Source organism: Rattus rattus, chromosome 8 (genome assembly GCF_011064425.1).
Source record: "Rattus rattus isolate New Zealand chromosome 8, Rrattus_CSIRO_v1, whole genome shotgun sequence".
NCBI lineage: Eukaryota > Metazoa > Chordata > Mammalia > Rodentia > Muridae > Rattus > Rattus rattus.
In genome coordinates this window covers 95,543,014-95,555,582 of record NC_046161.1, presented here as the reverse complement: position 1 = coordinate 95,555,582, position 12,569 = coordinate 95,543,014, and the positions used below count along the sequence as shown (strand labels likewise).

The window sequence follows — 12,569 nt, the reverse complement described above, 5'->3', positions numbered from 1 at the left end:
TTCAAAGTAATACATTGTTTCTTTCTAGATGGATTTGCAAGAGCGGACTGCTTAAGGGGCACTCCAGTGTTTGTTGGTAGAGCAGATGCTATAAATTTGAGTGGGACTTTAGTATCCAAACAGGATTTTAAGCACAGTACGGTAGGAAAATTGTCATTTGGTCTGTGAAATTCAGTGACAGATGCTCACATTAGAGACAGTCATGATGACCCTGGAGTCGGGTGAGGGGAGCTGGAGGGGGAGGGAGTGAGGAAAGTGAGGAAGCTGGTAACTTGTTATGCTTATGTTCAGGAATAAGCTGGATAGGAGAAGATATTTTCTCTTTGCTTTTTGGTGTTTTTCTTTGCCTCTTGGTGTTTACACCTGGCAGTTGTAATGAGCAGACAACTCTGAGGGGCTTATTTCTCTTGGATTCTGGCTTCGATGTTACCAGCCTCCGCCTCAGATGAGTCCATCCTGACCTCTCCCCACGCTGTCTATAGAACTCCCTGTAAGTGCGACCAGACAATATGAAACTTGAAAGTGTAAACTGGATCATGTCTTTATAGCAGCCTTATATCTTACAGTGTACTGAATTTGTACCATCTGATCCGAGAGAGACTCTGGCCACTGATCCTGACTCAGAACCTGAGGCCTTTACAGTGATGCGTTTCATGGGTGCCCTTATAAGTGAGGAGGGATCTTGATGAGTTACTGGGACAGAGATTGTAGAGTTTGTCATAATCCATTGTTTCTCTTCTCTGGGGAATACAGTTTCTCATGAGAATGAGCCCTCTTAGGTAAAGTGGGTTTCCACCAGAAACTGAGTATCCTGATGTTATAGCCAGAATGACAGATTTGCTCACTCCTTTTATTCTTTGTTTTAAATATGAATGTACTGAAATAGTCATGATCAATAAAGGAATATTTAAGGCATGGACCTATAATCAGTTTATTTTCTAGAAATTTTAAAAGCCCCCTCTCTCCCAATTAATATTCATTTCTCTAGCAGGGAGGAAAGAAAAACAGCTGTAGTAATAGCTCGCAGTGATTATTTGCTTACAAGTCAGGCACATAGGTTTAAAGCCCCTAACATGCATTGTTTTTTCTAATTCTGTTATTATGTGATACGTATGTTACCCACATTTTTCAGATGGGGAAACTGTCACTTACCAACTGATTAGCCCATCAGGTATTTGAATGCAGGCAGTTGGACTGCCGAGTTGGTGGGCATAACTATTGTGTCCTGGTACCTCCTGTAATAGCAGTGCTCTGTGGGAAGCAGAGGAAATCCTGAAGGTGTGAAGTCCTGAGTGCATGTGTGCTGTTGATGTGAGCTTGCCGTGTCAAGGGTCCTAGCCTCAGACACATCCCAGGGCAATGTTGACAGAATGCAGAAACTGTCCAACGTGTCTCTCTGCCCCTGGGTATTCACAGCCTGAAGACTTCTTCCTTACAAAGACAGCTCTTGCCAAGAATATGTAAACCTGTTTCCTTGATCCAGTTAGGTATCATAAAATCCTGCCTCCTATTATCTGTGTAATAGGGCCACCTCCTTGTCCAGTTGCATCCAGTGCCCACCTCTCTGTTCTTCCTTGTACAGTAAACATGCAGGGCTTTCAGGAACTGAGGCTCCTCTGTCAGAGAGCCAAACCCACCCAACCCCCAGCTTCCTCTGTGTGTGTGTGTGTGTGTGTGTGTGTGTGTGTGTGTGTGTGTGTGTGTGTGTCGTCTTTATTCCTTTATCTCCCCAAGTGAGTTCCAAGTCCCTAGGGGTTGAGTAAGGACTTCACAGTGCACACACATTCCCACTCTTCTAACCCTTCAGAGCTCTCTAGTTCACTTGTCCTTAGTTTTATTATTAAGTGGACTAACGTTTTGGTTCAGGTAACTGGAGTGTGGGATTTACTAATGAAAAAAAAAATCCTAGGTTCTGTGAGAATACTACAGATTTTAGCATTCAGGCCTATCCTAAAATGACTTGAGTGCTCAATGTATAATAGGCAGAAATTTACAGTGAAAGTCTCACCGGAAGAAGAATTAGGCATGTTCTGCGTAAAGCTGAAAGGTGGAACGTGGATCAGAAATGGAAAATTGGAGAAAATAGATATTTGCTTTCTTGAGAGGAATGATTGTCAGTATCTACGGAATCGGGAAATTACTACTGCTACTTTTATGAAAGATGAGTTAGTTCCCCTCATCAGTAGTGGACAGTTTTAATTAGTACCTTTTTAAAATTAAATTAATTTATTCACTTTATATCCCAATATCAGCACCCCCTTTCCTCCCAGTACCCCCTTACACAGATCTTCCCCCATTCCACCTTCTCCTTTGCCAAGGGGGAGCCCCCCTCGGTATTAGCCCCCTCCCCCACATCAAGTTGTATTTGTCACCATTTTTATAGTAGGACGAGAGCTTATGCTGTAAATTGTGGGCCCTACTCTCATGACATAAACTACTTTGTTCTAACTGTGAGTAAGTTCGCTTGGGGATTTTTTGAGGCCAGTGAGAGAATTATTTTAAGCTTTAGAAGTGTACAGGACTTGAATGATGGCTCAGTGCAGAGGATGGAAGTTTGATTCCCAGCACCATTCTGGGCAGCTCACAGCCACCTCTCACTGTAGCTCCAGGCAGACTGATGCCGCTGGTCTCCACAGGTACAGTGCTCACATCTATAAATCCACAGCTTACAAACTCACACAAAGACACGGGTTTGGACCCAGTTAAAAGAGATCTCTTTTTAAAAAGCAGTATGCACAGGTCAAAAGATTTCGAGACCTTGAGAGCTGTTTTTTTATGACAGTAACCTTTTCCATACTGTTTCCATAGAAAGGAAAGTTGGGTTTTCTCTACTGTGATAAAACTAGATGATGGGAATTTTCTGCATAAGCAGTTTGATACTGCAGTGGCATCCAGTGGTTATGTCTGTCAGCACTGACATCATGAAAAAAATCATGTCATGAAAGTTGGTTTATGGCATCATTTGTCTTGAATTTCTCATGAATTCTGCTTTCTTTAGTCTATCTCTTTTGTAATTTAATTCCATAGGATTATATTTTTTCTAGTTATAATTTATGAATTAAGTTTAAATTACACATACAAATCAGTTGCATTTATCCATATTAAGTTCTCAGTAGCTTCCTTGTAACTTCTGCACCCTTGAATAGGCATGGTGTTGACAGATACAGAATGCTGCCACCACACCAAAAAGTGCTTTTAGACCAACTGAGCTCAGTGGCAGTGTTTTATGAGAACAATGTTAACAAAGGGATTAAACCACTGTTACTGTCGAGAAGAAAACAGAAATATTTTAAGGTATTGAAATGGCCAAGATTTGGGGGGGATGGGCAGAATAGAGTAGCAAGAGCTCTAAAGCACAGGAAAAGAAAGCAAAATAAACACACATCAGCAAACTGAAAGCCTGCTGTACAACAGGAGGAAATGGGACGAGCTACAGAATGAGAGAACGGATCTGTAAATTATGCAGTAAAGAACTCCAGGAACTAAACAGACAAAAAATGGGAGGACAAAGCCCTAGGTAGACATTTTAAAAACATGCAAATGACCACTCACTTGTGAAAAAATGCTCAGTGTCATTTGTCAGCAGGGAAATGTAAGTGAAACCACCAGGTATCATTTCACCTTAGTAAGAAAGGCTATCCCCAGAAAAACTAAAGGCAGGTTCAGGGAGGGCGGTTAGGAAATGGCCCTTAGGCACTGTTGATTGGAATGTAAATTAGTGTAGCGGAAAGATCTTTAAAAATGCCAAAGCAACCCCACTCATGGCCCTTATATTCCTAGCCACCAAAACTAGATAAGATTGATGAAGCTAAAAAGTGCATACTGAAAGGGCATGCCCAATACAGCGGTCAATGCTAGTAGCAAACCACCGAACTGAGAACAGGACCCCCTTGGGAGAATTAGAGGAAGGATTGAAAGAGTTGAAGGAGCTTGAAACCCCATAAAAATAACAATGCCAGCCAACCAGAGCTTCCAGGGACTAAACCACTACACATGGACTGACCCAGGGTTCCAACTGCATCTGTAGCAGAGAATAGCCTTGTTGGGGCACCAGTGGAAGGGGAAGCCCTTGGTCCTGCCAAGGTTGAACCCCCAGTGCAGGGAATATAGGGGGGGAACATTAAGGGGGATGGATGGGGGATACCCATATCAGGGAAGGGGAGGAGAGGGGATTTATGGACAGGAAACTGGGAAAGGGAATAACATGTGAAATGTAAATAAAGAAATAAAAAAAGAAAGAAAAGAGAAAGAAAGAAAGAAAGAAAGAAAAGCTTATAGATACAACAAGAAAAAAAAGTGCCAAAGCAGAACTGTTATAGGATACAGGTAACCTATAATTGGGTATATAAATAAAAGAGACAATTTGAAGAAAATAAGCATCTTCAATCTCAGGCTTATTTTACAACTATTCACACAAGCCCAGGAATGGTACATTCTAAGTACCCATGGGCTGACAGATGTACAAAGTGTGGTGGTGCATACACACAGTGGATTATCATTCAGATGTAAAATGAATGAAATTTGTCATTTGTGACATGAATAGAACTGAAGATCACAGTAGGCAGGCATAGAAAGGTGGGTACTATGTGGAGCTTGGACAGATGGGTTCTTACAAAGTTCATCTTGTGGAAGTTGAAAACATACTGGTACTTGCCATAGGTTTATGAGCAGCGGCCAGTTAGTGGGCACTTAGAGTAAGACATCAAGGTAGAGCACTTCTGTAGCACACATGAGCCTCTGGGCCTGCTCTCCCTGCATCAGTTGCAGTGCATAGTGGCATGTCTCAGAATATATTGAAATATTACACAAAACACAGATGGAGCTGTAATGACTAGCATCAGTTTAACGCAGATGTTAGAAGGGACTCGTAAGGTAGAAAAGAGGAGAAAAAGAACACATAGAAGTGAACATTTTTAACTAATCCTCAGAGAAAGCACATGGCTAGTTCTTGGGACATTTTTAGATCTGTAATTGCTATTCTTTTCACTCACAAAATGAAATCGATTCTGTAGCCTTAGTGGTTGTTTTTTTTTCATGTATGTGTATGTAGTGTGTGTGCATGTATGTGCATTCATGTAGGAAGTTGATATCAGGAATCAGCCTCTAGTTCTCTTCCATCCTGGTCAGTGAGGCAGGGTCTGGTCTCTCAGTCAAACCCAGGACTAGTCTCCCAGCCTGCTCTGCAGCTCCCTTGTCTTCCGGGATGCACCAGGCAGGTTGCCATCTCCACCCAGCACTTACTGCTCACAGGGCAAGAGCTTCACCACGTAGTGCTTGACCGCAGCCACCCTGGCCCTGCCGTCTTACTTCTGGATTGCAGATTCAGATTCTTCACACTCAAAGGTGACTCTAGAAAATAGCAACTTTAAATTATTTCTATTGAACATATGATTTCATTTTATATTTCAGGTCAAATATCAATTTTAGAAACCGTGTATTTCTTTTAGTTCCCACTAATTGACTAGTTCTTTGATGTTTTATGACTAGCTATGGAGATAAGTTCTTGCCTGTTTCACCAGACTTCACCTAACTTCACCTTAGGGAGAAATATGTTGTTTGAAGAAAGTAATTTCATTCTTTAGTTTCTTGTTCTACTTTAGACTTAAACATTTTGGGGAAAAATACAGTATGAATTTTATCCATGATAAAAAAATTTACATTCTATCATTTTCCTATTGCTCATGGAAATAACCTCGACATTGTATTATATGGTATGCTGATTAGAAAAAATGGACAATAAAGAAACAAAAGTGTTATTATTTGTTTTTAATACCCATCAATTTCCATTTGTGTTGTTCATACATTGTTGGATGCATGCCCTTCATTGAAATATGGTTGATTCCCAGGGGCTGTCCTTTTAAAGGAAACTAGCTCGTATTTAGCAGTGGTTTCTTTGGATGGGAGTGGGGGACTTGATGCCCACCTGTGCTCTTCATACTGGGGTTTGGTGTGGCTGGAGCGTACACGGCCTTGTATATGGGGATTTGGTGTGGCTGGAGCGTACACGGCCTTGTATATGTCACAGTTGCTGAGTTATGTGTGGGGCTGACCTGTTGAGTCTGGAAGACACCACTTCCTTGTAGCCACCCTTGGCTCCTACACTCTTTCCACCCCTATCCCACAATGATCCCAGAACCCTGGGAGAAGGGGCTTTGATTGTGCATGTGTCATTTGGGGCTGAACACTCCATTCTCCTGCGCTCAGCACCATAACTGGTTGTGGGTCCTGTTAGTCACCATCTTCTTCAAATAGGAGCTTCTGAGGAGGGTTGAGAGATGGCGCTCATCTATAGGTGTAACATTTCGTCATTAGGAATCAGTTTATTCGGGCTGGAGAGATGGCTCAGTGGTTAAGAGCACTGACTGCTCCTCCAGAGGTCCTGAGTTCAAATCCCAGCAACCACATGGTGGCTCATGACCATCTGTAATGGGATCTGATGCCATCTTCTGGTGTGTCTGAAGAGAGTGACAGTAAACTCACATACATAAAATAAATCTTTTTCTTAAAAAAGAATCAGTTTACTCTTTTGCCTATTTGGTAGAATAATAGTAGGGTCTCCTCTAGAGCCTGTGACATAATCTCAGGTCATGGTTTCGTGTTGTGGAGTGGATCTTAAATCCAGATAGAAGGTAGTTGGTTACTCCTATGACAGTTGCACCACTCTTGTGCCAGTGGGCATTTCTTGTCAGGCCACTCACTCCTCACTGTGGCTTACACAGTCACAGCTGGGTAAGATTGATGCTTATTGTTCCTCTCCTGTAGTGTATGCGAAACCTCTAAACACTGTGAACACTGTAGTCGTGAAGCTCCCGGTCAGTACCAGCTTGATATTTCTCTGTTCTATTGGCTCAAGTTCATAGCGCTTTCAGCAGTAGGGCTTCACTGTCAGGCTGGAGGGTAGCCAAGAGCACTGGCATAGACCCCTAAATATTGTAGCCATTTCAGTGCACTTCGTTTACTGACTCTGATGGACACATAATTATTTCCTCTTGAGTCTAGGAGTAACTTTTGGTTAATGTAATGTATATCTTTTTAAAAAATATTTATTTTATGTATACAAGTATTCTGCCTTCAGACACACCAGGAGAGGGCATCAGATCCCATTACAGATGGTTGTGAGCCACCATGTGGTTGCTGGGATTTGAACTCGGGACCTCTGGAAGAGCAATCAGTGCTCTTAACCGCTGAGTCAACTCTCCAGCCTGTCTACACTTTTTTTTTAAAAGTATAAAGCAGTAAAAAGCAGAAAAACTTAGAGCTCTGGAAATAGTTTGATTTATTTTTGTGCCCATTTTTATAATTCAAGTATTACTGAATATGAGTATTTTCAGTAGTTATTAGTCATAAAGAGTTTGGTTTTTTTTCCCTTCCTAATTAAACTTTGTTTCTCTGAAACTACTTGGTTGTTATTCATTTTTGCTTTAAAAACAGGCCAGTGTTTTAGTTTTCCTTGTCAAGTTGCTGAGTTTCAGTATCAGAGTTAAGATGCCTCCATTTAACACCTTTATAGAAGAAGGGGAGGTGGATGGGATAAGGGGCTTATGGCTGGGAAACCAGGAAAGGGTTATTTACATTTGAAATGTAAATAAATAATATCCAAGAAAAGAAAAAAGAAAAAAGGAAAAAAGAGACGCCTCCATTACCCTTCTCCACTTTTTAAAGCATGGGTGTTGCCAGTTCTCCGCTGCCGAGTGAGTCTGTGGTTTGCACGGTGTCGGTCTTCACAGTCTTCTGACCGTCTTTGCAGTGATTGGTCCTAGTTTTGACATTTATCTGCACAGGCGTGGAGAGGATACTTTCTTCTTTATTCCTTGGCTATGGCAGGGAATTTTTTGTTCCTAGTTTTTTTCTTACATTTTCTTATGCTAATATGTTGCTCATTGTAATGTTTTGAATCTAAAGAGCTGTTTTTATTTTTTAAAATTTTCTAGTTAAATTTCTGCTTTTATCCTTACAAGCCCCTCTTCATCAGTGTTACTGATAATTGGAGTAGCTTTTGTTTGGGTTGTTACTTTCAGTAAAGGCAGTAAAGTGAGAAGGGCGAGCCCCTTCCTCCCTGTTTAAAGTTGCACAGAGACTCAAGGGGTAGTTGCTTAAGTAGGAATTAACGTCCCCTTATGTGCTGTGTGGAGCAGTTGCTGGCCATACTTCCCTTCCTTCCCATGGTGGTTTTGATGAAAGAGTACTTTGAAAGAATTAGCCATCTGCAGTCTTTTGTTAAAAGAGAAATGGCCTATTTAGAATTCTTCTAGCATCCTGGCTGCTGCCTTACCCACCTAGTCTGTGCTAACATCGCCATGTTTGTGCAGAGGCCATTCATTCTTCCTTCATTCCCTCCCTCCTTCCTTACTTCCTTCCATCGTTCCTTCATTCCTTTCTTAAAATAAATATAACTTTCCTTTGTTTTTACTATATACATTAGTGTTTTGCCTACACATATGCCTGTGTGAGGGTGTTGGATCCTCTGGAATTGGAGTTACAGACAGCTGTGAACTGCTACATGGGTGCTAGGAAGTGAACCCGGACCTAGGAATTAAACCTGGGTCCTCTGAAAGAGCAGCCAGTGCTCTTAACCACTGAGCCATCTCTCCTGCCCCAAAGTTGTGTTTTTTATGCAGGAATAATTAATAGTTCCCACTAAAATAGGTGGTGGATGGATTTTTAATTCTGATAACATTTTAGAACATTAAATTTGAAAATATAAAAATAAATTATATTTAATCACCATTGAACCACTGATTAACCAACATGCTTCTATTTATTGAAATATGTTGAAAAATGCATTTTGTGTTAATATCATATGAATTTTCATAAAAAATTTGTTGCTTATAACTAAACGTAAACATGTTTTTCCTTGTAGGTATAAGCGAGTCTTTTCAGTTGGAACCCATGCAGTTACTACATATAATCCCAATACCTTAGAAGTAACAAATCAGGTAATTTTAATAGAAGTTGTTGGGGGTTTTCATGAACCTTTAAAAGTCAAGATTGCTGCCCATTTTATCTGCTGAAGTCAGCAGTTCAGAAGAGCAGTGTCAGTCTGGAGATGAGTGTGCATACATGATGCCTTGTGGTCAGGACTAGAAGTAAGGCAGTAAGTTGTGTGTGTGTGTGTGTGTGTGTGTGTGTGTGTGTGTGTGCGCGCGCGCACCAGTGCATGCGCTTTCTTCACATGCTACTATTTCTAGCCATCTCCTCTATTAAATTAGTCCCTTTCTAAAGTTGTTACTATTAGTCAAGCACATTAATGAAGTCACAGAAGAACTAGAACGACTTGATTGTAAAGGCAAGACTGATTGAACATGAGTAAGTGAACATGCTTAGATACAGTCCAGCTTTCAACTCTAGATTAGGTGTGGTTTGCAGAGTCTCCTAATGAGCATGCTCATGACTGTTACTCCCTAGTTCTTCCCACTCACTAAATTGCTTTATGTTAACAGTAACATCACAGTATCGATATTTTTTGTTATTGTCTCTGGTAATTAAAAACCTTTAAGAGAACTTGAATTATAGAATTGCTATAGATGCTGCTCCTCACTCTTCAAACTGCAGTCTTTGTAAAATGTTGTTCCTTTAAGCAGAGAATATGGAATGCAGGAAATGAAAACAAATGGTGCACCTTATTACCTCAGAGCAAAAGTTAAAGACTTCCTTCTTTTTGCCAGTGGCCTTATGGAGACATTTGCAGCATCAGCCCTGTTGGGAAAGGACAAGGAACAGAGTTCAACCTCACATTTCGTAAAGGCAGTGGGAAAAAGTCAGAAACGTTGAAGTTTTCTACAGAGCACAGAACAGAGCTGCTTACGGAAGCTTTGGTGAGAAGACCTTTGTTGTCACAAACCTGGTCTCTCTTCTGACAGTCAATGGCTACCTCAAGTCTAGATTCTGGTGCTGCTCCTGCTCCTGCTCCTGCTCCTGCTCCTGCTCCTGCTCCTGCTCCTGCTCCTGCTCCTGCTCCTGCTCCTGCTCCTGCTCCTGCTCCTGCTCCTGCTCCTGCTCTATATCCTCTGTTAACATGACACTGAAACTTTTTCTTTCCCATTTAAAAAAAAGCCCTAGGAAATCCTTTCCTGCGGTATTAGTCTTTCCAGCTATGTGTGCAGGATGAAGCATTGTTTAATCTGTTTTGCTCATCAGTAGAGCTTCACCGGCTTCACTAAATATCCTTAAAGTACAGACGTCCTAACTGTTTAGTATCACAGGCACTGAGTTGTGGCTTTTACCTGGTTTGGGTGGAAAAGCCTGGCTTCTGAGCCTTCCTTACCAGCCTGTTCTCACAAACTGTGCTTGTGTTTTCTCTTCCAGAGATTTAGAACTGACTTTGCAGAGGGAAAAATCACAGGAAGGGTAAGATTTAACATTTATTGCTGTGCGTTCTTACGTGAGTAAGTGATGCCTTCATGGTAGAAATCATCCCATAACCTGTTTCTGTCACAGTAAACCAAAGGAAACACAACCTTGCCTCAACATTCGAAAGACATGAATGTGGTTTTTACAAGAAAAACCCAGAGAATTAAAAATGGTGTAGGGGCTAGAGCCAGCTGAGCGGTTGAAAACACCCGTTGTTCTTGTAGAGCGCTGGGGCTCCTCCTCTAGAGCCGCTTACCGTCATCCCGAGCTCCAGTGCAGGTTCCCAGGGCTCAGACAGCCCACTTCTGACCTGCACTGCACTAGGCACAGGTGGGGCCCAGGCTCACACGCGGGCACGATGCTTGCACACACAAAATAAACAAATCCACAGTCATTCAGGCGCTACTTAGAGTCCTCAGTGGCAGAGCAGGTAGCCTTGAAGCAGTGGGAGGGTTGAGGTTTTGGAGGTTTGGTCCTGTCTTTCTGCATCCTCCACATTGGGTCTGGTTTGTATGAAAGCCAGCGCGGTGCTAGCAGCTTTGAGAGAAACCGAATTTTTAGTGGAGTCCTGACTTTCCCAGGCAACGCCTCTCCATTAAACCAGACTTCCAGTGAGTGGGGATGGGAGGACTTTTGAGTTTTCTCACGATATATCAAATTTCTTAACCATGTATGGGTTTTACCTTTATTTACATTTCTTTTCCCTGGCATTGGAGATTAAACCTAGGGCCTTCTCCACCACCGAGCTCTAGCTCCAGTCCTCAGGTTTTAGAGTTTGAAACTAAGACAAGGTCTGAAGCTGCTCACAGAAGCCCTTGAACTTCCTCAGCAGCCCAGGCAGATGATATTCCTCAGCCTTCCAGGCAGTGGGATCGCAGACCTGCACCACAGCATGGCAGTTTCTCCTTTTATAATGGGAAAGAAAGCCTTATTTATATTCTAGCACTGGTGGAAACCATTGTCTCTTTCTGGAAGTTTTAGGAACTCTGATATGCTAATATATGAACTCTGATATGCTAATAGAGCTGGCCTTCTATCAAACTCCTGTTCTCCTTATGGGCAGTTTTCTGTTGGGTTTAAGCTCCCAAAGCTTTGCTCATTTTAATGCTAGCCCTTGACTGGTTGCCCGGGAACCGTTTCTAATAGTTTCAGTGGACAAGCAGCTTGTTTATCATTGTGGAAGAGCTTCTGTCGGGTTTCTGTAAATCACATCTTGGTGTGCTTATTGTAATTACCTCAGGTGAGTTTTCCGTGTCTCTGTTTGGATGACAACTGCTTCCAAAACTCAGCAGTTTCATCTACTAGCTCCTTCCTTTTGTATTGAGGTAGAAACAGCATTACCTGAGGAGATGACAGCTATACCTCTCTGGAACAGGGCAGGGCCTCCTCTTCAAATGCTGAACTAAGCAGCTCCATTACATAAGTTGAATCTGGTCATGAGTCCTGCTATCACCTTTGATATACTCTAAATTATGGTCTTTCAAACTCCCTTAGGCTTGGCCTCAGCAGTAGTTCTGAGAGATAGTGGTACATTTCCATCAGCAGATGCTATCAGCTGAGAGAAATGGAGACTATCCTGTAGAGTGAGTTTGGGTGTTTTGATAGCCTAGTTGAAAAGCACCATTGTGCTGGGAAGATGGCTCATTGGATAAGAGTACTTGCTGTGCAAGCCCTAGGTTCTGAATTCAGAACCCTCTTTCCTCACCAGTACCTGAAAAGCCAAGCCAGGTGTGTGCTTGTAATCCCTGTGCTAAGAGGTAAAGACAAGGGGCTTCCTGGAGATTCCTGGCCAGCCAGGGTAATCAGTCAATAAGCGCAGGTTCATTGAGAAACCTTGTCAACGTTAGGTAGACAGAGAAAAAGACAGCCGGTGTTGATCTCTTGCCTCCACATGCATATACACAGGCACATGCACTTGCACATGAAGCCATCGAGCACATGAATGCAGACACACAAGAAAAGGCAACACCATATTTAGTGTTCTCCCTCTGTCAACCATCATCAGGGCCCTGCCTATTTTCTTGACTGATGGAGACACTTATCTTTCTACAGAACTCTTTCTGTGGAACTGTTCTTGTTATGAAACTATAGAACAGTATGCTGAGGCCATGGGCGGGAGCTGGACCTGTGAATGTCGTTGTTGAGTGGTTTAATGTTGGTGGGAGCGTTCATGACTGCAGTGCCCTACTTCTAGCAGAACACCTGTGAGACCATTTCTC

The 12,569-nt window shown here is 42.2% G+C and overlaps 1 protein-coding gene across 2 annotated transcripts in view; it reads left to right on the top strand.

Moving 5' to 3' along the window:
• The window catches only part of Dnajc13 (DnaJ heat shock protein family (Hsp40) member C13), a 107,440-nt gene that overhangs the window by 18,912 nt on the left and 75,959 nt on the right, over positions 1-12,569 (top strand). For both annotated transcript variants that reach the window (XM_032910395.1, XM_032910394.1), the window contains exons 3-5: positions 8,861-8,936; positions 9,666-9,815; positions 10,306-10,347. In XM_032910395.1, the coding sequence (XP_032766286.1) occupies positions 8,861-8,936; positions 9,666-9,815; positions 10,306-10,347 (268 nt within the window). The remainder of the gene's footprint in view (positions 1-8,860; positions 8,937-9,665; positions 9,816-10,305; positions 10,348-12,569) is intronic.